Source organism: Cetorhinus maximus, chromosome 12, assembly GCF_964194155.1.
Source record: "Cetorhinus maximus chromosome 12, sCetMax3.hap1.1, whole genome shotgun sequence".
Taxonomy (NCBI): Eukaryota; Metazoa; Chordata; class Chondrichthyes; order Lamniformes; family Cetorhinidae; genus Cetorhinus; species Cetorhinus maximus.
Window position 1 is genome coordinate 73286406 of NC_135890.1, and position 23683 is coordinate 73310088.

A 23683-nucleotide genomic window follows, 5' to 3' on the forward strand; every position below is an offset into this window, starting at 1 on the left:
CGGCCCCTCTTTATGAATTAAAGCCACTAACGGTCGCGTGTGCCCGGGCGGCGCGCGCCCCCTCCCCACGTGCTCTCGCTCCCGCTTCAAACACAAACATTCGGCGCCGCTCGTTCCTCGTTGGCCGCGCGGGGAGCAAAAAACCGGGCGCGAGAGGCAGAACAATAACAGACACCGAGAGCCGAACCGGATCCGGACTAGGACAGGACCCGGACCGGGAAGTACCGGGAGAGGGACTGAACTGAACCTGGACGGAGCAACACCGGGAGAGGAACCGGACTGAACCTGGACCGGGCAACACCGGGAAAGGGACTGAACTGAACCTGGACGGAGCAACACCGGGAGAGGGACCGAACTGAACCTGGACCGGGCAACACCGGGAAAGGGACTGAACTGAACCTGGACGGAGCAACACCAGGAGAGGGACCGAACTGAACCTGGACCGGGCAACACCGGGAAAGGGACCGAACTGAACCTGGACGGAGCAACACCGGGAGAGGGACTAGACCGGGCTGCACCGAGACGTGATCCGGACGATAAGCTGGAGTGAGTGGGGAGCAGGCCGGGGAGAGAGTCCAGCACCGAGCGCCCCGAGCCAGCGCCAACACCACGGGAGAGAAGCTGGCTTCAGCGACCTCACCTCGCCGCCCAGACAGCGGGCAAAGCCGGAAAGAGGCCAGCTGAACCTGGGGCTGGGGTGGGGGGGTGGGATCGGGAGTGCAGGAGGAGAAGGAGGGGGACACCAGGAAGCGAGCGACGCCGAGGTACCGGGAAGTGGGGCTGACCAGAGCCGCCGGCAGGAACCGAGCCCAGGGTAAGGAGACTGGGGCAGCAGGCGCTTAGTTCTCCCGGTTAAGAGGAGCGGATTCCAGATAGCCCAGCGCCAATAATGTCATTTAATTGATTTCTAAGAAGAAATCCGACTGTAAAGTGGGGAATAATTGCTGATATCTCCTGCTCTTGTGTCGCTGGAGCCAGTACCCTCCTCGGTACATTATAACAATGTTTTGTTACCAGTGTTTTGCCTCCGCGGTGCGGGTTACTAATGTATCGCGTTGCTGCTGCACGTACGCATTCCCACCACAGAATAAAAGCCTGGCGTTTGTAAACAAGCAGGTTGATTAAACTTTTCAACAAATCAATCGCTTTGTTTGCTGTCTCGAAACACGAGGCTGAAGGTCTCACGGATGTGTTGCGGTTGCTTTTTTTGGAGTGTCCTACCTGTTGGGGCATTTTGAGTGCACGTTTAACGAGGTGCCGTTTTATTTTGGGCATTGTTCAGGCAGATTTTTTTTTACATGCAGCTCATACGTAGACTCCTTTGGCCACATTTGCTGCCGGGGGCAGAAATGAGTCTGTGAACGTGTAAACTGGCAAGAGTTTAGGTGGGAGGTATACTGTGGATTAGTTGGCATGTTGGACTACATCTGGAGTATATATGCTATGGGTAGGTCAGTTTAGGTGTATATTCCATTCAAAAGAATGTCGAGATGGCTGGTTTAGCCAGGTGCGTATGATGGAGTGGATTTTATACATACGCAGGGCATTTTTTCAGGGAAATTGTCGCAGGGTGATATAATTGCACGTTGGTTATGTACACCAAGCTGCACATGTTTTGGGGGGGACTGCATTGTTGTCTATATGTGCAGGGATGAAATGGTTATCTATAATTACAGAGGGTGTAATGTAGTTTGAAGAGTCATACGGACTCTTGTTTTTCTCTCCACAAATGCTGTTAGACCTGCTGAATATTTCCAGCATTTTCTGTTTTTGTAATGTCGGTTGGGATCGGTGGCGTATATGTGTGTATCGGGATTTGTGAGTACACTGGATAGAGTTGACTTGTCTGTAGGAAGATTAATAATGAAACGTGGTGAAAAGCGCAGGCTGGGGTAATATATTAAGTTGTGCAATGCCCCCCCCGCTCCCTCCTTGTTTACACGGAAGTGATGTCCAGCCATAATTGACAGAGCATCTTCTGCGCTGATTGGTCGCTCTGCTTCAATTGGCATGGGAAGTTGAGTGATGCTGTGTGCTGATTGGCTGTCCTCTGGGCCGCCTCTCCACAGCGCGCGGTTAAAGCGGCTGCTCGTTGCAGTTGCAAGTACTCCGCGGGCTGGCTGGCAAGCTAGAGGTGTGCGGTTCCAATGCTGCAGAGCGCTCCGCCGCCGCCGCGGCTTCAATGCTGTTTCCCAGAGCCCGAATCCCCGGGCTCCGTGGCTGTCCATCACCCTGCAACCTGACGTCATTAGCTCTCTGGTTGGACAATCCAAATTTGGAGGAAGCTGCGTGAGAGTACCAGCCAGTTGGGCATTTGTGTCTGCATCCCGTTTGTATGCAATATATATATATATATATTTGCATTTTTATGCCAACTATTTACCTTGGATTTGGTGGGAGCAAGACGTGCATTTATTTGTTCAACGGCGGGAAACTCCATCTCAATTGGGAATGTACCAAGGGACCCAAACTCTGCTTGTCGTGACAGCAGTCGACATCGATGCCATCTGGGTCTCATTTTGTACAGTGGACGTTGTTGCTGCAATTACATTCACTCAAGTGATCACTTATTCCACTGCGGAGAGTGTTGGTGGCATTTCAAGTTTATCGAAGATCCCTTTGTTTGCAGTCCACATTGTATCCATGCTCCCTTTGGATTAGGAGGCCAGGGGCTCCTCGGGAAGAGTTTTCCCAGTCACCTGCCTCGGGTTTGACTTGTTTGATTCTGTAGACCCCATGGAAGATTGAATTTCTCTGTACATGCCAGTTGGAACTCGAGAAAGCTAAGTTGGATGGATGTTGCTGACACTTAACTCTGGGTACAAGTGGAAGTTCAGTGTTTTATTTATATCTTGTACAGATTTTTGGTTTTCATCTTTTTTGAGATGGGTTTTTTTTATGGTGACCTGATAATTCCAGAGTTTCTAGGAACGTCAGATTCTAACATTACACACATTTAAATGAAGGTTAAACAATATAGTCCTCATTTTACTTCTTTAACATTACTTTCCCCACCCTCAGGGTTTGTTTAGTATTGTAAAATACCTAAATCTCTGTCAACCAAATGGGCCAGAACATTTATATAATTCATCTAACATCAGCAGGGGGATGGAAGGAAGAAAGAAATAGGTAAGGAAATTCCAAGTGCATTAGTCATTTCCCAAAAAACGCTCTAGATTCAGAATTTGGATTTCAAAAATAACACACACTACTCCACTGCTTGAGAGGGAGGGAGAAACCAGGTTAACTACAGTCCTGTCAGTTTAGCATCAACCAACTTTTCTTTAATATGGCTTTCATGTAGTAAAATCTCCCAAGGTCCTTTAAAGAAGGAAAGAGAGGAGGAGAGTTTTAGGGACTTGTCAGTTGAAGGCAAGGCTGTCATTGTGGACTGATTTTTAAAATTGGGAATAGTCAAGAGACTGGAATTGGATGAGTGCAGAGGGCTGCAGGGCTAGAGGTGATTAGAGATGAAGTGGGGGTGTGAGAACAACAGGTCATGGAGGGATTGGAAAACAAGATTGCAAATTTTCAAATTGTGGTGTTGCTTAACTGGAAGCCAATTTTGATTAGCAAGCACAGAAATGATAGATGAACAGAGCTTAGTGCAAATTAGGACACGGGCAGCAAAGTTTTTGATTACTGTTTGTGGAGGGTAGGAAATTGGAGGCCAGCCAGGAGTGCATTGAATGTGTCAAGTCTGACCGAGGCAATGATGATGATATTTGCAGCAGATGAACTAAGGCTGGGTGAAGTCAGGCAGTTTTATGGAGTTTGGGATAGGATAGTAAATCTTGGTAGTGATGTGTATTTGAAAGCTCATCTTGGGTACCAAATGACACCAAGGTTGCAAACTCTTGTCTGATTCGGCCTCAGACAGGGATGAAGTTGGTGGCTAGGGGACAGATTTTGTGGTGGGGACCAAGGACAATGACTTCAAGGCCTCTGATCCAATATTTAGTTGACAACATCGGTTCATCTAGGACAAAAACAGAAATACCTGGAAAAACTCAGCAGGTCTGGCAGCATCGGCAGAGAAGAGCAAAGTTGACGTTTCGAGTCCTCACGACCCTTCAACAGAACTGGTCTGGCAGCATCGGCGGAGAAGAGCAAAGTTGACGGAGCAAAGTTGACTAGTTCTGTTGAAGGGTCATGAGGACTCGAAACGTCAACTTTGCTCTTCTCCGCCGATGCTGCCAGGCCTGCTGAGTTTTTCCAGGTATTTCTGTTTTTGTTTTGGATTTCCAGCATCCGCAGTTTTTTGTTTTTATCTCGGTTCTTCTAGGACTGGATGTCAGTGTGACAATCTGAGAACTGTGGATGGTTTGAGAGAAGTACTCTACTGGTAAGTTAGAGATAGATGGTGTTAGTTGGAACTTGAGAAAGCTAAAGTTTGTTTTTGGATGATGTTGCTGAGGGCATCATGTGGATGAGAAATGGGAGAGGCTAAGGATAGACCCTTGGGGCACTAGAGAGAAGCTGCTAGAGCAGGAAGAGAAGCTGTTGCAAGCCATCTGGCTGTGGCTGAATAGATAAGAATGGAATCGGGCAAGTGCAGCCCCACCCAACTGGTTGACGGTGAGAGGTGTTGAAGGAGCATAGTGTGGTCAATCCTGTCAAACAAATGTTGCACACGGGTCAAGAAGTGTGAGGAGGGATAGTTTACCTTTGGCACAGTCACGTAGGATGACATTTGTGACATCAATTATTCATTCAGAAGTTACTAGAGTATCATAGAGAGACTGAGTGTTCGAAAAAGTATGAAATGATTAAGTGTGGATTAGTGAAAGGTTAGTCAAATTTGACTAATCTAATTGAATTTGAGGTCACTAACATGGTGGTTAGGGCATTATCTATGGATATTGTCAGTGAGCTTCCTGATGTATTTCATAAAGTTCCAAATGATAGAGCAAAATCAAAGCATGTGGAAATTGGAGGAAACCTTTTAACGTGATCAGTAGAAGACAGAGAACAAATGCTTCACCGCTACTCTTAATTGAGAACTTCTAGAATTAAGTGAGTGGTAGTTGCTGAGATTGTTTCTGCTGCACAGGGAATCTAAAATACAGGTAGTCTCAGGATAAGGGACCAATCATTTAGGACTGAGATGAGGGGAAATTACTTCACTCAAAAGGTTGTGAATCTTTGGAATTCTCTACCCCAGAGGGTTGTGGTTGCTCCATTGTTGAGTACAGGTAAGGCTGGGATAGGCAGATTTTTGTCTCGGGGAATGGAGGGATATAGAGTTGAAGTCCAAGATCAGCCATGATATTGAATGGCAGAGCAGGCTCGATGGGTCATATGATCTATTCCTGCCTGCTCCTATTTCTGTGTTCACTTATCTAAATATTTGTTTTAACAACAACGAAAATAAATTTCTGGAACTGGTAGCTGAATGATTTAAAAATCCTGGTAGCCCAAAGACAACTGATTTGAATTTAACTTGAGTTACTACTGGAGGTTAGTTTCATGAAACTATGCAGCTAAGAATGCAAAAGTCAAATGAAAAGAAAATGCTGAAAATTCACCCAGAACTTTGCAGTCTTAAAAAAAGTCCAGGTAATTTAACATCTGAAAAAGGTGGGGATTAGTGGTGTAGGGACAATGGATAGGCTAAGAATTGTAGCAGTCACAGAGCAGCAGAATTGTAAATTATAAAAAAACTGATATTGGAAAGGAGAATGATCCAGATCTAAAAGCTGTCTTTTTGTGCTTGATGGCATGTGTAGAACCAAATTATGTGCAATCAGTTAATAACTCTGTTTTTAAAATTTGAGAGAATCTGGAAATTTGAAAATAGACAATTTAGTGGAAACATTAAAAATTGAGAAACTTTTTAAATTCATACCATCATTGCTGACTCCTAACTGTCACTGCTTTGTTGTCCCAGTTAACATTGTTGTAATCTTGAAATTTATAGCGTTTAGAAATGGGATATACTCTCTAACCACTGGTTATAAACTATGCACTGTGAAGTCTGGTGCATTTAATGACATTTTTGGCTTTAGGCAGAGGAACTAAAAACAAATGTTTGTGCGCTCCAGGTAACAGATAAAGGCTAAGCCATTTGTCATTCCTGCCTTTTTATTCAGACCAAGGACAGGAGCATCTTGATGGGGAATTAAATTATGCAATTACCTGGCAATGCAACAAGTATTCAGTTCTGTATAGCATGGATCTGATGCAGAGTAGAAGGTATTTCCCCTGTCGTTCTATTTACTTTTCTCTCATCAGTCTCCTGGATCTTTCCTGTATTACAGGACTGTGTATGCAGCGCATTATGCCTACTGAATTTCTGTGCCTTGGAGACAGATTTTTGTCACATCAAACTAAGTGTTGAAACAAACCCAATTGCTGAAGGTATTTCAGTCTCCTGATCTCTCTACAATATGCATCTTTTCTACTTCTAAAGGATTGCCTTCTCCCTCCACTCCAATGCTTGAGTGGGCTTGTCACTTGTGTGAAAGAGTAAATGATTCCTGCATATTTGTGGATCAATGTGTATGTTGCATAGTACTACTTCCATTACTCTGAGCCGAAAGCCCTTGGAACATCAGTGTTTCTGAAGCTCTATCTTAGTGGTGTGAAGTACTCATGTAATGTGTGTTCAATTTTTAAAAATCAATTTAAGTAGGTAATGTGAAGACTTATAAACAAGGCACTTCTGTAATTTGCTATTCATTTATACTTGGATGCATTGTGAGTTGACATTCTATGATCAGGATTTTTGTTTACAGTTCTTAATTTCCTAGGCAGCTTGTTTGGGTTTTTTTCTTAAGATAATGAATGATGCCCAGGGCCACAGGTATTTGATGATTAAGTTAATTTTTAAAAAATTTTTGGGGGGCTTTTTGTTCTAAATTAGTTTTCAGTGTTACATTCCAGGTTATACTGGTACTCTGCTACCAAATTTATTTGACTTTTTCCTGCACGTATGGATTTTGAGCTTTGTTTAGTCATGCTTTGCTTTTTTTTTCCATATCTGGAGTGCAGGGTCTGGTTCTACTCTACCACTTTTTTGTCAGTTCAGCATTTTATACTTAATTTCAGGTAAAATTTAAAGATTTTATTAACAGAGCAATTTGAGTAACAGGGTTACTGTAGTCTGGCAAGCCACATGACAGGCACAGTCAAATTTGTAGCTAAAAGCTACTGCGGATGCTGGAAATCCAAAACAAAATAAAAACAGAATTACCTGGAAAAACTCAGCAAGTCTGGCAGCATCGGCGGAGAAGAAATCAGTCAACGTTTCGAGCCCTCATGGCCCTTCAGCAGAACTGAAGCATAGTTTCAACAAGGGAGAAATATAAATTGGTTTAAGGTGGGTGGGGGGGAAGAGACACATTGAGGGTGTGGTGTGAGCAGATAATCAAAAGATGTCAGAGACAAAAGGGTCAAAGAGGTGTTGAAGGTGGTGGTCTTTGTCTGAGAAAAGTGCTAATTAAGAATGCAGAGATTCAGGAATGCAGGATTAAGAATCCTGTCTTGCATTCTTAATTAGCACTTTTCTCAGACAAAGACCACCACCTTCAACACCTCTTTGACCCTTTTGTCTCTGACATCTTTTGATTATCTGCTCACACCACACCCTCAATGTGTCTCTTCCCCCCCACCCACCTTAAACCAATTTATATTTCTCCCTTGTTGAAACTATGCTTCAGTTCTGCTGAAGGGCCATGAGGGCTCGAAACGTTGACTGATTTCTTCTCCGCCGATGCTGCCAGACTTGCTGAGTTTTTCCAGGTAATTCTGTTTTTATTTTGTTTTACAGTCAAATTTGTGTTACCCAAGTTTAACATGGCCTCCAGTCACTGTCAAGCAATGCACTGTTTACTTAAGTTGCACACAATTCCTATTGGATATGTGAAGGAAAATGGATAAATGTTATCTGGGCCAACTCAATCTATGCTGACTCATAACATCTTGTTGCAGATACTGTACATGTTTTTCCTCTTGCTGGTTGACTCCATTAAACCAATTAGTAACCTCCCCTGCTCAGCACCTTACTCATTGTCGTCTGTTCCTTCCTAATCAACAACATTTTAGTGAAGGCTGCCAAAGATCAGGAAGAGCCTTGTTTAGGTGTGCCTTTCTTACCTTCCACCCCTCCCAATCTTTTTTATCTCACTTCAAATTTCAAGCCCAAAGATACCAAGCTCAATTGTAGTGCCCCCACACATTATGGTTCAGGTCTGCTGTCCACAGGAGCCTGGATCTGGGATTCAGCCTCTGAGCCATACAAACTCAGAATCTCGTCATCTGGTACATTTTAAAGCCATAAGTAAGAGCTATGTGTTACACATTACATGAAGGAACACAGAAGTGAGCAGAAATGCTGATTTACTCTGTGTGCCAGCTCATGGTGCAGGAAACTGTTTCAGTTAGAAAAATGGCCCTTGAATGAATAAATTGTATCTACTAGCACTGGGATTTGAGTCTTTGTGAATAGTACAGTTACCAGCAGTGGGGAACACCACTGCTATAATAGGTTACTTTGTCATGGGTAGAGGGAATCAGTAAAAGCATTGAATGGTGTGCGACCACAGTCCTGTAAATGAGATCTGAAGTGACCAGTTCTTGGCCTTAAACTCCTAATTCTGCAATTCCCTCCCTAACACACACTGCATTTGCCCTCCCCTCCTTTAAAATCTACCCTTTGACCAAGCTTTTGGTCACCTGTCCTAATGTTCCTTACATGGCTGAGTGTCAAATTTTGGTAATGCCTGGGGACTTTTTACTATGTTAAAGGTGCTAAAATTCAAGCTATTTACAAAATAAACAATTGACAAAAACATACACTCTCTAAAAAAAATTTTGAGTGCTAAATGGCACATAAGTAGCGCCTGTTGCTGCTCACTGGGTGTGGATGATGCTGACAAGTCAGCATTTATTGATCATCTTTCCTGAAGATGGTAGTGGACTACCCTGATTTATTTTACAACCAAATGCTCTTACAAGGTGGTTTCTGAGGGCATTAAGAGTTGACTGGAATTCCTCTCTAACCCTCTTCAGACTTTTTTTGGCCTACCACACACCATGACCTTGGGCGCTTTATTTTTTTGGAACCCCCAGCAAATTACATGACTGTGGGTTTTTTTCTAAGGGGCAGATGGAGAGAGAATGTCTAGTTATGATGCTTTGGTGATCAGAGGATGGTAGAAGCTTGGAACGCATTATCTGCAAACAGCAATTGATGCTAAGTCAATTGTTAATTTATCAACCTAAGGTTTAATTTTTTAAACCAAAAGTGTGAATGGACATGGGCAAAGATGAGCACATGGAATTAGATCACACATTAGCCAAGATCTCATTGAATGGCAGAACAAACTTGAAGGACTAAATGGTTTGCTTTTATTCTTATATGGGGCAAGCTTGATTTCACTAGCTGATCTTTTCATGCCTGTCATGTTTGTATGCTGCATCACTTAGTGTGGGTTTGCAGGCCAGGCTGCATGGATCCTTTTCCTTGAAGCGCATTGGTAAAATGGTTGGTTCTTTGACAGTCCAACTATCATGTCTAATTTTTTGTCTCTGGTGCCTGCCTGGGAATTTACATAAAATCTACAACACAGGAATAGACTATCCGGTTCAACTGATGATCATATTTCCTGAGAAGATGGTAGTGGACCACCCTGATTTATTTTACAACCAAATGCTCTTCACATCACATAAGCCTCTTTCTATCCTACTTCATATAACACCATCAGCATATGCGGAACACCTTCGGCCTGTCCGCAAGCATGACCCAGACCTCCCTGTCGCTTGCCATTTCAACACACCACCCTGCTCTCATCCCCACATGTCCGTCCTTGGCCTGCTGCAATGTTCCAGTGAAGCTCAACGCAAACTGGAGGAACAGCACCTCATCTTCTGATTAGGCACTTTACAGCCTCCCGGACTTAATATTGAGTTCAACAGCTTCAGATCATGAACACTCTCCTCCATCCCCACCCCCCTTTCCGATCCCCCCTTTTCCAATAATTTATATTATTAAAAAAGTATTTTTTCTTTTCCCACCTATTTTTAAATTTATTTCCATCTATTGTTTTATCTCCACCTTTTAGCCCATTTCAATCCCCCCACCCCTACTAGGGCCATCTGCCATTTGCTTGTCCTGCTTGCTACCCTTCATGTCCCCATTAGCACATTCCTTAGATAATATCACCAACGTCAACACCCCTTTGTCCTTTTGTCTATGACATCTTTGGCGATCTTTTCTTTGCCTCCACCTATCACTGGCCCTCTATCCAGCTCTACCTGTCCCACCCCCCTCTACCAGCTTATATTTCACCTCATTTCTCTATTTCCTTAGTTCTGATGAAGAGTCATATGGACTCAAAACGTCAACTGTGTTCCTCTCCGCAGATGCTTTCAGACCTGCTGAGTTTTTCCAGCTATTTTTGTTTTTGTTTCAGATTTCCGCAGTATTTTGCTTTTTGCTTTATTCCTTCCTGCCCTCATGGTATAAGGCAAATATACTATTTGTTTCAACAACTCCATGTGGTAGTGAGTTCCAATTAAGGTCTTGCTAGCACTTTTAAAACAAAAAATACTAGTCGGCACTTTCAGCAAGTTATTTGACCATGGTTATGCAATTGTGCCTCTGACTACAGGCATGGTATGAATTGTGATGCAAAGTGTCATGTCATAATGTGGATTTTGCTGTGACAGAACTTGGCAACTAGTGCAGTCTGTGTAGACGAGTGTCATGCTGGCTTATTATGTCTGGCTTGTGCTTGCACTGTGCAGTGATCAAGTTATCATGGAAATGGTTTGTATAGGCATGGTATAGTGTTGTGAAAGCAAATTTATTTTGTTTTAAACTGCCAGCACTATAGGAATTTGGCATTTCATGGTCATCTTTCACTTTGCATGATGAGCCATTTTGTGAAGTCTGAAGCTTTTAAGAACTGCCATCTTTTCCCCCACCTCACCTCACCTCACCCCCCCCTCCCCCCCACCCCCTGCCCTGCAGTGATTTATGTGTTGGATGGGGAGAGAAAGTGAATCATGTTTTTACATTCACTGAGGGCCCTTTAGGTGACTTCTGCCTTAGTGGTGAGGCTTTGGATTTGGGATTATGGTGGTTGTTCTTGAGGTCAGGGTGCTTATGAGGGATGGAGCCCTATCTTTACCTTCTGTCTACCTTGAACTCTCTTAGCTGCCCTGATTATGCTCTTGTGCACCCCTCCTTGCACTTTGCTCCATCACTGGCTGTGCCTTCAGCTCCTTTTACATCCACTTCTCTGGAATTCCTGTTCTAAAGCCCACTGCCTGGCCATGTCTCTATTGTTGGATACCTCTCCTAATATCCCCTGTTTTGACTTGGCACCTATTTTATCCTTGTCTCTGAAGTGCTTTGATGTGTCTGTTACATTGACGGTGGTAATGTCCTTGTTCCTCTGCAAGTCACCCAGAATGGGACTTGGGATGTCTTTGCAAACTAATGAATGCATTGAGATGCCTTTACAAACTAATGAATTGTGCCTTTATTATGGCTGTGGACAGGGGAGCAAATCATGGCACAGTTGTAAGGCTTCACCCTACTATTTAGCCCATGCTTGTACACTATACATTTGTTTCTGTGATTGTTTCTCCTCCACCACAGCCACAATGCAAAAGTGTCTCCATTGCTTCATAAAAAATTTCAGCTAATCCAAACATGCTATTTTATCCCCACCTGTTTATTCCATGTTCCTGTTCTCTAATTCCAGTTTTGGTATCACCTTCATGCAGATGTACACCATAAAGCCGTTGCTCTCAGACATGACACCAAACTGGTTTAATCCATTGAAAAGCAGCCTCATAAAGCCTATTCTACTCTAGTAAGCCCTACTTCCTTGTTTAGTAAGCCCTACACCAAAACAACAAAGATTGAAGTTTACATAGTAAAAGTACTCAGGAGCATAAAGGTGCTAAATGAATCCGACAAAAATTGAGACTGAGCCATAGGGTGCATTAGGACAGGTGACTAATAAGTTTGACCAACGAGAGGTTTGAAAGATTTGCACTTTCATGACCTCCAGGATGTCCCAAAGTGTTTTACAGTCATTGTTGTAATGTAGGAAACGTGACAACAGATTTATGCAGAGCTAAGTTCTAAAAATGGTCATGTTTAGAGTGTGCAGTACACCTGAGTACAGTATGGTATGCAGCATCTTGCAGCAAAAGAGAAAGGTATAGAGGGGGAATTCTAGAACTTCAGGGCATTGAATGAAAATTGAACCTAGGAGGCTGCCAATGGTGGGAGACTGTCCCAATATTTTGTTTCTCTCTTGGATTTAATATTTATTAATAGTGGTGGGTGGGAGGTACTCAATTGTTAATGGATCTGAGGTAAGGTTAAGACTGTGCACTCAGGCTTTGTGAACACTTAGTACTTCCACATAAAATGCTAAATAATCCAAACTTAATTGTAACTCTGTTCTGAGTTCTCAGTTGATGCAAGCTAATTTACAATCATGCTTCAGGTAGTTGGAGAGGGTTCATTTTATCTTTCAATGAACCACTGGACTAGTATCAGTAAACATTAAACATATCATTTCAGGATAACTAGCCTAGAAGAGAGTTATGGAATGGATACCAATTCTTGACACGTCCTTTTGAGCTGCTTACTTTGCACAAGGAAGTTGTGCTGCTGGATCCCTGGATTAAGTTTGGTCAGAAATGAGGGTGCTGCCCTCGACAGTGAGTTGCAGGTTCTGACTTCTCAAACTCTATTTTTCTGTCGCATCAGTAGAAAATCCTCTTTTTTAAAGACTTGTTGCTCTTCTGTATGCTATAAAGAACTCCTGGGAGTGCAGTCTCAGATGGCAGGCACTAGGTAGAGGTATGCAGAAATTGCTATGGCTGAGAGTTGAACTCTGTGACATACAAGCAAAATCCACCTGATCAACAGTTTTATTTTTCTTCAAAAATGCAGCATAAACCTTTTTTGTGTAGCAGATTCTGTAGCATAATGGCCCAGTGGAATTGATCCAAATGCTTAGTGGTGCTATACAGCCTGGTTCCATTTGCATTTGCAAAGCACTTTATTGAATTGTTTGGTTTTATTTCAACTTGTGATTAATTTTCTGGCCTGATCTTTGATTGGGAAGTGAACTTTGGGCTTTAATAATAGAGTTTTAGTGAACACCCAGAATTGTAAAGTTAGTTTCTACAGCGATCAGTCCCCTTCAGTTCTGTCTCAGCCTATTATTCCCAGCTTTAACCTCTGTTTGACAATTGTGGTTCTCCAGTCCCTTTTGCTGTAATTCTTGCTTCAGTTATGCCACTTGAGTTCCTCAAATCAGGAAAATGCAAATTGCTGCCTGGGTTAAATGTGGCTTGAGCAACTTGGGCAAATATGTTTCTTACTGGTGTGTCCTGGTTTGAATTTTTTTGTAGGTCTGGAGGTTTGGAAAAGGCTGTCCTTCCTCCATTTGCCTTTCTGGGTATAATTGGAACGGAAGTGTGTTAGCATCAGCAAATGGGGATTAACAGAAACAAATTTATACACTGGTCTGTGAGGCTCCATGAACCATCTACACACCTTCAAAGGACAGAAATTTGTCCTGCTGTATGTGATGGAGAAGAATCTTGACTGCTAAATAAACAGCTATTTTGATTGTATGACAACACAGTAAAAGAAATGGAAAAGCAAATTGGCATGCCACCAAGGATGGGGTTCTTTGGATCAAGAGATTAACATTATATTGCTATTTAAAAGGGTCAAATGCTGCCCTAGTGTCTCAGTCTTGCCTCTGGAATTCAGCTCTTGACCATGTTTGGAGCAAGTCTGTAATGAAGTCTGGAAAGGCATGGTCTTCGTGGCACCCCAATTATGCATTGAGGAAGTTACTGATGAGCAACACTGATACTCCATCCAGCACTTTGGCTGGATTAGATTTGCCTGTCCTTGTTGACAAGGTCTTAAACATGGGTAATTTTCCACATTGCTGGGTGGGATGCCAGTGCTGTAACTGTGCTCAGTTTGGGGAAGGTGTGACAAGTTCTGGAGCATGAGTCTTGAGCACTACGCCTTTGGTATAGCAGGGATGATGAACATCATCTTTCATCAATTTTTACTAAACAATGGAATTAAAATACAGATTGATTCCTCTGTAGGACAAGAATTGGTTCTGAAAAAAATGATCAGAGCTAGAGGAGTCGGATGGATGTCACTGAACTGTGATGGTAAGTGCCCTCAGCTGTTGAAGGAATTCTCAGGTGATTATGGAGGCAGTGACCATGTAAATTCTGCTGAGGGCTATAGAATGGCACCTCCCTTCAAGCTGGGAGAGGAGGATAAATGGGTAACAGATTAATTGTCTGGCCATTGTCCATCATTGAAATAAGGTCCCATAGGCATTTAATAACACAGGATAATTGAGGACAGCATTGGGGATTTGATTTTGAATAGATAAAGGAAATAAATATAGCGTATCTAGACTTTGAGAAGGTATCTTGCAGGAAGCTTGTTGAGAAAAGGCAGACTTGAATAGAAAACTGGTTCGATGAACAGCAAATCCAAGTGATGGTGTTCAGATTGGAGAAGAGTTCAAAGTAATGTAACTCGGTCAGTGCTGGGTCTACTTAAATATTTGTGGATAACTTGGACAGTGTTTAAATTTTACAATGGCAGAAAGATAAGGAGTTGGGGAAACTGAAAAAGACTTCAGGAAGGACATAGTGGAATAGGTAGATGATTATTTACTTCAATTCAGATGTTATACAACTCTAATATAGATGAAAATAGGGAACACGTTGCCAAAAGGTATGAATGCACAAGGAGATCTGTTTAAATACATCTAGCTGCATGAAATTGAGCCATAAAACCAACAGCATTTTTCATTTAATAATTTGCAACATTTGAGTGCAAGAGTAGAGTAATGATTAATTTATACAAATCACAAGCTGAGCCACAATTCAATCTTGGTGCTTCATTATGGAAAGGACAATAAAGCTGTACAATGTTCAGCATTGACTGACTAGAATTAGAATGTCAGGGATGGGAAACTAGAGTTATGTGGAGAGACTTGAGATAGTGAGATTAAACATGAGAGCTGAGAAGGCCAAGAGATTTGAGGATTTTAAAAATTTATATAAGATAGGGCAAGACTATTTCCGATGAGTCAGCAATAAGGTGTTAACAGTTTAAGATTCTGACTGAGGAATTAAGAGAAATTCTTTCCGTGGAGATTTCTTGGAATATGGTGTGGAGATGATGGTAGAAGGGGTGGGGGAGCATGGGTGAAATGGGCCTTAAAGTTAGTGGAAAATAAAATTGGGCAGGGTGTAAAAACTGGCTGCCAATTTTCTGGCCAGAGCAAATTCACCACGTATTGTTTTACTAGGGGACAGGTTGGAACAGAGACTTGTGCATCTTGGGGAGAGGGGAATTGAATAAATATTTGAAGCCCTGGACATTGCAAAGCATGTAACAGTGAGAATTGGTATTGGATTTCTGAGTATACAGTCATGATGACCTGCATGACAGTTGACAATACTGTAAAGTTCTGTGAAAGCAGTGGATGTTGACAGGAAGCTGAATAACTCCATCTTGAAACGGGGAGAGAAGGAAAGAGAGAACTTGTAATTCCCTCGGGGCATTTATCAGCACTTCACAGCCAATGAGTTAATTTTTGAAGTGCGTTGACTGCTATTTATCTAAATACTATAGCCAATTTGAGCATTGCAAGGTTCCACAAACACACAATGAATAAGTGGAGCTAGAGCTCACTCACTGCTGGGCTCTTGGACTCTGAATTAAGGGAACATTGAAAAAATCAGCTGAAGACAATTAGAAACCTGAACTGTGATTGATGCCACGGAAATTGCTTTTTTAACAAAATTGGGGAGTGCAGCAGATCACCCACTTTGTGGATACTAGTTGCATCATATTAACACATGCCTTTTTAAATCTGTCTGTGCTGATCCTCGCCCTGTGCATTTTTATTTTCAATGGTCTGTTTTTTGACACTTGACAGTGGTGCTTGAAATGTAGCAACGCTTGAATTCTGCTTGACTGTTCAAAAAACCTAACTTTGAGTGAGTAACTCTAAGAACAAATAGGTAAGGCGCGATTCTGCAGTTGATGGCCTAGATTCAAGGAGACATTTCTGCTCTTTTTAATCCTTTTTTTAAAAAAAAACTACTTTTTTGTCTGGAGGAAATCATGCAACTGTGCTTATCTTTTGTATTAGCACTGGAGCACCATAAATGTAAGCAATTCCTGGATGCACATGAGATGTTGCAAAAATTGCAAATGAGGAGAATCATGTTTAGCAATGCTTTAGGACTTTATTTTTTTTAAACAGCAGAATTTAAAGTTGAAACTATTTGGAGAAAAACGATCTTAAATGTAGAACAGGTGTGGTTTGCTTAGCCCCACTTTGTTCTGCTATCCAATTAAGTCATGGCTGGTCTGTATGTCAACTGCACATAGCTGCCTTGCTCTTAACACTGCCTAACACACACAATCATACCCCTGCGCTGAGACACCATAAACTGGGTATATCGTTATCCTGGGATGAGAAGTTTCTACTTTATTTGTGACTTTTCGCCTGTACTGATGCGACCCATCTACATTTCCCATTGCAGGTTTTGACAGTTTCCCTCGTGGTGTCTGTGTGGAGAAGACCACACACACTCCATTACAACAACGGCTTTTGCTTGCGTTTTCCAGTGTTTCTTCTGTCAGAGAGTGCACCAGGCCTGTAACTCTTCGACTGCCAGCCCAGAGCTCAGCAGCGAAGAACACCCGTTGGAAATGGTAAAGATGACTAAATCAAAAACCTTCCAGGCTTACCTGCCAAACTGTCACCGGACATACAGCTGCATCCATTGTCGAGCTCACCTAGCGAATCATGACGAGCTAATATCCAAGGTAAGACCTTTGGGACAGGGGATGGGTTGGGGGTACTTGTTTTACTCTTGAGTATTTCAAGAGTAGGCCAGAAATTTGGCTGTAGCACTGTTGACTAGCGCAGGCACATTTCAATCACAGCTGTTCAGGAGCCCTGCTTAGTAAATAGCCTGAAGTTCCAACTTCAGTCTGTGCTGAGTTAGCTGCTTCAGCTGGAGCCAGCAGCAGTGGTTCTGTATAATATTTCTGGACCAGAATTAGACTAGGAAAACTAATTGTTGGGGTTCCTGATTGCGGTTCACTGAGCTGTTGTAGAGATTGTTTTTTCTTTAAAAAATTAGGGCAAAAACTCAGTTGAGTGTTGGAGTTATTCAAAATTATGAAGGGTTTTGGAGTAGATGGGGTGTAACTGTTGCCACTAATGGAGGGAGGGGGGTGTTCAGTAATCAGAGGAGAGGCATAAGATAAAAGAATCAGAGGTGAGATGAGATTTTTTTTATATGCAGTGAGTTATGACCTGGAATGCCTTGCCTGAAAGGATGGTGGAAGCTGACTTTCAAAGAGGAATTGAAAAGGAAATTTTTCTTCCCCCTTTTTAGGGTTATGAGGAACTGTGACTAATCAGATAGCACTCTTCATTGAACTAACACAGACACAATATGCCCAATGGCTGCCTCATAGGCTGTATGATTCGATCTGACTCTGCTGCTGTATCTCTTGTAATTGAGCAGCCTGCTGATGTTCACTGCCAAGGCTCAAAATATGAACTTGGATGTGTACCAAAGATCAGACAACCTGCACAAATGTACCTCGGCAAGAGTCAACATGTGACAGGTGTTGGGGGAGAGGTGGGGAAAGAAAATCTTAGAAGTATTAGAGCATTGCTGTTCCTAATCTTGGTGACATTAATGTCTGATTGTAGGTTTTTCACTGTTTACTGCTGGGTTTTTCATTGGCTCTGTGCCTGCGAGGCTCCTGATTGCCAGTGCACTCCACTCTACTGATGTGCTGGGGAAAACCATAGCTGCCAATTTCAAAGTTTGAAAAATGTTTGGAATAGCTGGAACATGGTGCAGCTCTGTGGGAGACTGAACAAGCATCTGAGGACCCAGCTCTGGGTTGCATTTAGATGGGTGTGATCCAAGCATGGAGCAATGAGGGAATTTTGCTTTGGCTTCTTAGGGTGAAGAGGAGGGAGTGATGTGATGGAGAGGCAGTGAACAGTGTTAGGACAGGGAGTTGGATTTGTGGTACCAAGAAGGAAAGGCACTCCATTTTAGCAGCAGCTTTCCCTTCTGTGTCACTCCCTCCCTCGTGTTTTTTTTTGTGTGGGATTACTGATTATAGAGTGGTGGCCAATACAAATAGTAGCCCCTCACTGCCCAGAAATCCTTCTGTTTTTATCCCAGTGCTCAACAGTGATGGACATATTTGCTGTGTGCTGCTTTCACCAGTTATAAATTTAAACTTCTGTTTTGGGAGGAGGAAGAGTTCCCACATGAGGGCAGGAGGTTAGATTAGAAGCTAATTGATGCTTCAGTATGAGCTCCCTGCCTTTTTTGCACAGGCTGATGTGGACCTACTCTGTTCCTCCTGGTGTCCAGTCAACTCTGGCCCTGTAGCTGGCAATATTCTGTAAACAATTGCAGACTCTGACACTAAACCGATGTTACTTTTGACACTTGACCCATGTAGTTCTTTATTTTTTTGACCAGAGGACAAGCCGGTAATTAAAGGACCCGAGTAACTGAGAGTGGTAGAATTTCAAATTTCTGTTATTTCTCTCCCTCGTCGTTTGTGGAGTTGCTCATCTTTCAACTGCACTGATTTTGCCTTTCTTTCTCTGTGGTATGTGTAGTCATTGGGAATGTTGCAACGTGTAATTTCCCACACATTGAGAATGTGGGAGAAAAACAGTGTACAAGGATTCAAATTGCTGTGTACATAACTTCCTCCCTCTATCTCATTCCCCTCTTGTGTTCCCTGTGTCTGTCTGGGAGTGTATCCTTTCTCTGTCTAATTTATCCTCTTTTTTTTCTTCTTGGTATTGATCCTACAGAATTGTTAACGACATGGAAGCCTGCCACTCCTGGGTAAGCTAGGCTTTCCAGCTGTGGCTCTGAGACCTCGCAGTGTTGTCACGTGAGATGGGGTTGGCAACAAACTCAACGATATTTGTGGAACCTGTTCTCTGAAAGGATGTATTTAACAACTTTTGAATCCCCCACGCATCCCATGCATCACACTGCGATGGGGAGAGTGTCAATGAACCTAATCGCCCTGAATGGAATCGCCTGGGATTTGTGCAAATGCCTTCAGAATAATGTAACTCATTAGCCAGTGCAACCTATTGGCTCACTTTTCCTATATTGCTGCTGGCACACAGTGATCTGTTCCCTTGCTGTAAATTAACCGCCTAAGTGACTACATGCTCCAAATTGGTGCTTGTTGCCTGACTTTCACTGGTTGCAACAGCTGGTGTATTTTCTGTCAGTCATGCAGATGTAACACTGAAGGAGTGAGCACTGTTACAATTCCACAGGATGTTGGGTGTAAAAATAAATAAATAAATAATTGTGGAAGGTCCATTGATGAAACCCAACTTCAGACATGAGACACAACTGGCCATGACCACTGAGTGAACCATGACTGGAAATTCTAAAGGCTTGTTGCAGCACTTCTGTTTTGATGTAGGAGAGGGGAAGTGTGGCAATGCAGCGAGCATTCAAGTAGGCATTGCTCGCCCTGGGGAGGAGGAGTCAATGCTGCAATTAGCGTAGTTGACCTATTGGGCTGTTTATTGTTCCCCACACTTCCTGATGCAAGTCTCTAGATTTTTGTTTTCCCCTGTTAGTGAGCAGTGCTCTGAATGTGTCAAGTATTGCCTTTGAACTTGCTCCACTGCACCACTCTGGCTATGTTTGTGCAGCACCCAAGCTCCATGAAGCTACGTGCCTCAGCCCCCAGAACTCTTGCTGCATCGCTTTCTCTTGCAATCTCTGGCTCTTGGTTCAAAAGCTTTTTTAAAAGAAAAAAATTGCCTCAATCATGCTTTTGGTTCTCTCCCTATGTTACATGTTTCTCCTGTCTTCCATTCCATGGCCACCTATCCCTTTTGCAAAGCACTTGAATGTTCTCAGATGAGAGATATGGTACAAAGCAGTTTGTCTTCAGAGTTTGTTTACCTGCACTGTAAGGAATTTCATGGCATGAGGTGAATGAAAGGGTTGTGAAAATGGTAACTGGAGCACTTCTAAACAGGATATACACCAGTTTTCTTCTCCCTAATGTGTTGATCGGACAAGATGGTTGATTTCTGCTGAATTTAAGATAGTGGTTTGAGTCTCTGGGAGCTTATAAAATGTCATCAGTTGCTGTGATGTTTTGTTGAAGTGACTGAGACAGTGAGCTGTTGGGCTGCCCAAATCTGGGAGGGAAGCTGATTGCACAATCTTGGACATGGTTGTCTCTTCTCCCACAGCCTAACGTTACTGCACCCATGCTGGATATGTTCAAACTGCCATGCCTTAGTGTACTGAGAGCCAGTAGGACAGAGTCAACCCATGCACCTGGATTTTTCCCAATATCTGTTTGCACTACCCAGTTCCTGCAATGTGGTCTACACTTTTGCCACCAAAATGGGTACAAGCCTGAGGCTGTAGCTTGAAGTATTAGGTGTGCTTTGCTTGGATACGCCCACAAATGGAATGGAAATTTTAAATTCCACTGTTGCCAATGGTTTGCATAAACTTGAGTAATGGATGATTACCATGCCAGTTCGGTGGTCTATAACACCTCCCAAAAAGGAAAGTTCAGCATGGGTTATAGTTACCTTCCCTTCACATCCTGTGACATTGATCATCTCACCTGTACAACCACCCAACAGACTTTGAAGGGGAAAGACTGGCTACCTTAATGATTACAGAAATCTCGGGGCGGGGGATGTTCTCTGATGCTCTGTGGTGTAACTTGTGGGCGTGGATGGGTGGGTTGTTCTTGTAATTGGGTCACAAGCAGACCTGTCTGACACTGGATTTGGCTCTGTGACCTTTGTAACTGGATCCCAAGAGTACTAGCCACTCCAACTTTAAAATTGGGGTGTCTTTTAAATGTTTGTTCTTCCCATTACTACCCAAATAACTAGCGCTCAGCGATGCTCTTTACAGTGAAATAGTTCTCTGTCATATACATTGCTTCATCAGCCTCTGTCTTGGGAACACAGTGTGGAAACTCGGCACTGTTGTGATGCAAAGCTGCTGTCCCCCGTACGGATTAGCTGACAAGGATGGTACACTGGAGAAGTTCTGGACACTCCAGCTGTAACCTTGCACTGCCAGGAGAGGTGTGGGATTCCTGTTGGTTCCAGATTACATCGTTTTTCCATTACCAATTGGAATCGCTTGCTGCTCATGAGCTGATTTGTTCTTGGCTGAAGCCTGCCTCTCTCTCAAGTTTGGCAGATTTTCAGCAACAAAAAAAATACTTGTGCCAACCTATAAATGGAAGATGTAGTTATAAAATTGACAGTGCAGCCCAGAATAATAACACGAGAGTTGAATGTCTGATAACTGAAGATGGTTACATGGCACAAGCACTGTGTACTTCTGCTTGTGCTTATTAGAATTGTTTAATATTGCAAGATCTTGCTGGTCTCAAATGTATTTGGAGAACCTGCAAACAATCAATCCAGCCAAGTATTTGGTAGGAATCATTTTTTTAAAAAAAACTACCAAAAGAAATAAAGAGCAATTACAAAATACAGGAAAAGTAATCAATTATTCTGTGCTGTGGATTTCAGTGCCGGTGCTGCCCAACTATTTTTGTCTGACTCTGGAATCTGCATCAGTGTTTCAGATTGGAAGCCAGTTTGTCAATTTTGAATTGGGTCGATATATCTAATTAAACTGTTGTGGGTTAGGTGGTTGGTCACCCAGCTCAGAACTCCCTTTCCCTATCAACAACTTCATTCTTTGCAAGTGATGAGATAATCTGGTGATTAGTTTGTTGATTTTCTACAATTTTTTTTTCTGATTTCTGTTCTTTTGATGTTTCAAACAGGTTAATGTGACTATTTATAGCTCTCCACATTGTGGATATCATTTTACTGAGCATTCACCATGGCTTCTGTAGCAAACATTGCTAAAAAACTGATACAGATGTGGGTGTGTTTGGGTATGCCCTTCTAGAGGTGGTGTATGATCCTAAAAACATACCTCATGTTGGCAAGCATGTGGAAAAGATGTGTAATGTTTCAGGTGTCATCTGCCATCTCTTTAAGACACTTTGCATTTCTGGTATTGGTTTCAGGTACATAACTTAATTGCAGGACTGTGCATAAGTTGCCCCACCCCTCTGCATTTGTCTGATTGGCATTTGAGTATGAAGGGGAGTCGGTGTAAAGCTGGTCAGGACTTGTTGAACCATGGAGCAGAGTGATTTTATAAAACTAAAACTTGCCATTAGAGTATATTTTTGTAGTAAATGGGTGGTTTCTCTCACTAACCAGCCTCAGTGTGTGCGTCTGAACACATGCTTCATTAGGAATGGTCTCTGTAGTTTAAGAAGGGCTTTTGGTGTGGAATCCACGTGCTTTTTAGTACGAAAATATAGCTCAACTATTTTTATACAGGGTGAACTTTGGAATCTCTGGTTCCTTTCAGTCCCAAGCATGTTAATCTTTACCTCTTTCTCTTTCTCAGTCGTTCCAAGGCAGCCAGGGACGTGCGTACCTGTTCAACTCCGTGTAAGTATGTGGCTCTGTTTGCTGTTCTTAGGTGCCTGCGTGCCCTTGCACCATTGTTTTTCCACCAAATTTGCACCCATGAACATTCTCTTGGTCTTTTTGGGGTTGAATTGTAAGACTAGAAGCAGCACGTAACAGGTACTTGGCTGACTCGTTTTTGCAATAGGATTCTTGGTTGATTAATTGAACCCTATTTAAGCAAGGGGTGCTGCTTTTACTCCTATCAATGACACAGGACCTCTGAATGACACTTGACCAGGTGTAAAATGGGAGAATGTGCGTGGTTTCATATCCAGTGAGAAATTCCTTCACGATGGCATGATGCCATTAGAAACATTTAAAGCTTTTGAGTTCAGCTTGTTATTTTTGACTCCTTAAAATTTGCTGGGAATGGGGGTGTTGCATATGCAATGGGCACAGGTCTGCATTGCTATGAGGTTGGCAAATAAGAAAGGGGTGGGTGTGAAGCCCTACAGAATTAAATTGCTTGGTGTAGGATGGTTTCTCCTAGGTTGGGTCTCAAGTGAGAGAAGGGTTTCTGGGACAAGAGTTGCTGCATGTGTAATGGGTAAGGTTCATTCTAGCTGGATTTGAGGTTTGGAGTTCCTCCTTCTGCTATAATAAATGTCTGTGGATGTGGTGTAGTATCCCTCTGCTAGGTTATGGGTGTTTGGGATTTCCTTGTCGCAGTGCTCTGAAAACCCTCCTGTGTTTTTTTTTTTTGCTTACCTTTTTCACCTGAAACATTTGAACAAAGTTAAGTCACTCTGCAGCTAAATTTTCAGGGTTACATAGAAACATGCTGGTCTTTGGGTGAGGAGATATGGTTGATTGTGGACGTTTTGGAAAAGATTGTGTTTGTGGGTGTTACCATGGTACTTCCTCCCTGAGCCTGCCCCCTTCTGCACTGTTACCTTGAAGGCTCTAATCATAGTGGATTTTTCCAGTTCCCCACGTTGTGACTTCAAGAAAAGAAATGATATTCCAAGAGATGAATACCCTCACTCAGTGGAGTCAGATATTGGGACTCTGGTGTAAAAACAGCTGCCAGCAAAGTAATGATTTGTTTCTGTACAGTTTGGTGGTTCAGGTAT

The 23683-nt window shown here is 42.7% G+C and overlaps 1 protein-coding gene across 10 annotated transcripts in view; it reads left to right on the forward strand.

Annotated features, from left to right (window-relative positions):
* The first annotated feature begins 382 nt into the window (after positions 1 to 382).
* Positions 383 to 23683, forward strand: part of ypel1 (yippee-like 1) — a 40969-nt gene continuing 17668 nt past the window's right edge. Inside the window, exons 1-5 of one of the 10 annotated variants that reach the window (XM_078553874.1) lie at positions 2305 to 2819; positions 6093 to 6195; positions 14107 to 14175; positions 16582 to 16867; positions 22546 to 22589. In XM_078553874.1, coding sequence (XP_078410000.1) covers positions 16751 to 16867; positions 22546 to 22589 — 161 coding nt within the window. In that variant the 5' untranslated portion in view covers positions 2305 to 2819; positions 6093 to 6195; positions 14107 to 14175; positions 16582 to 16750. The other 9 variants (XM_078553876.1, XM_078553875.1, XM_078553871.1 and 6 more) reach the window with 9 other exon arrangements.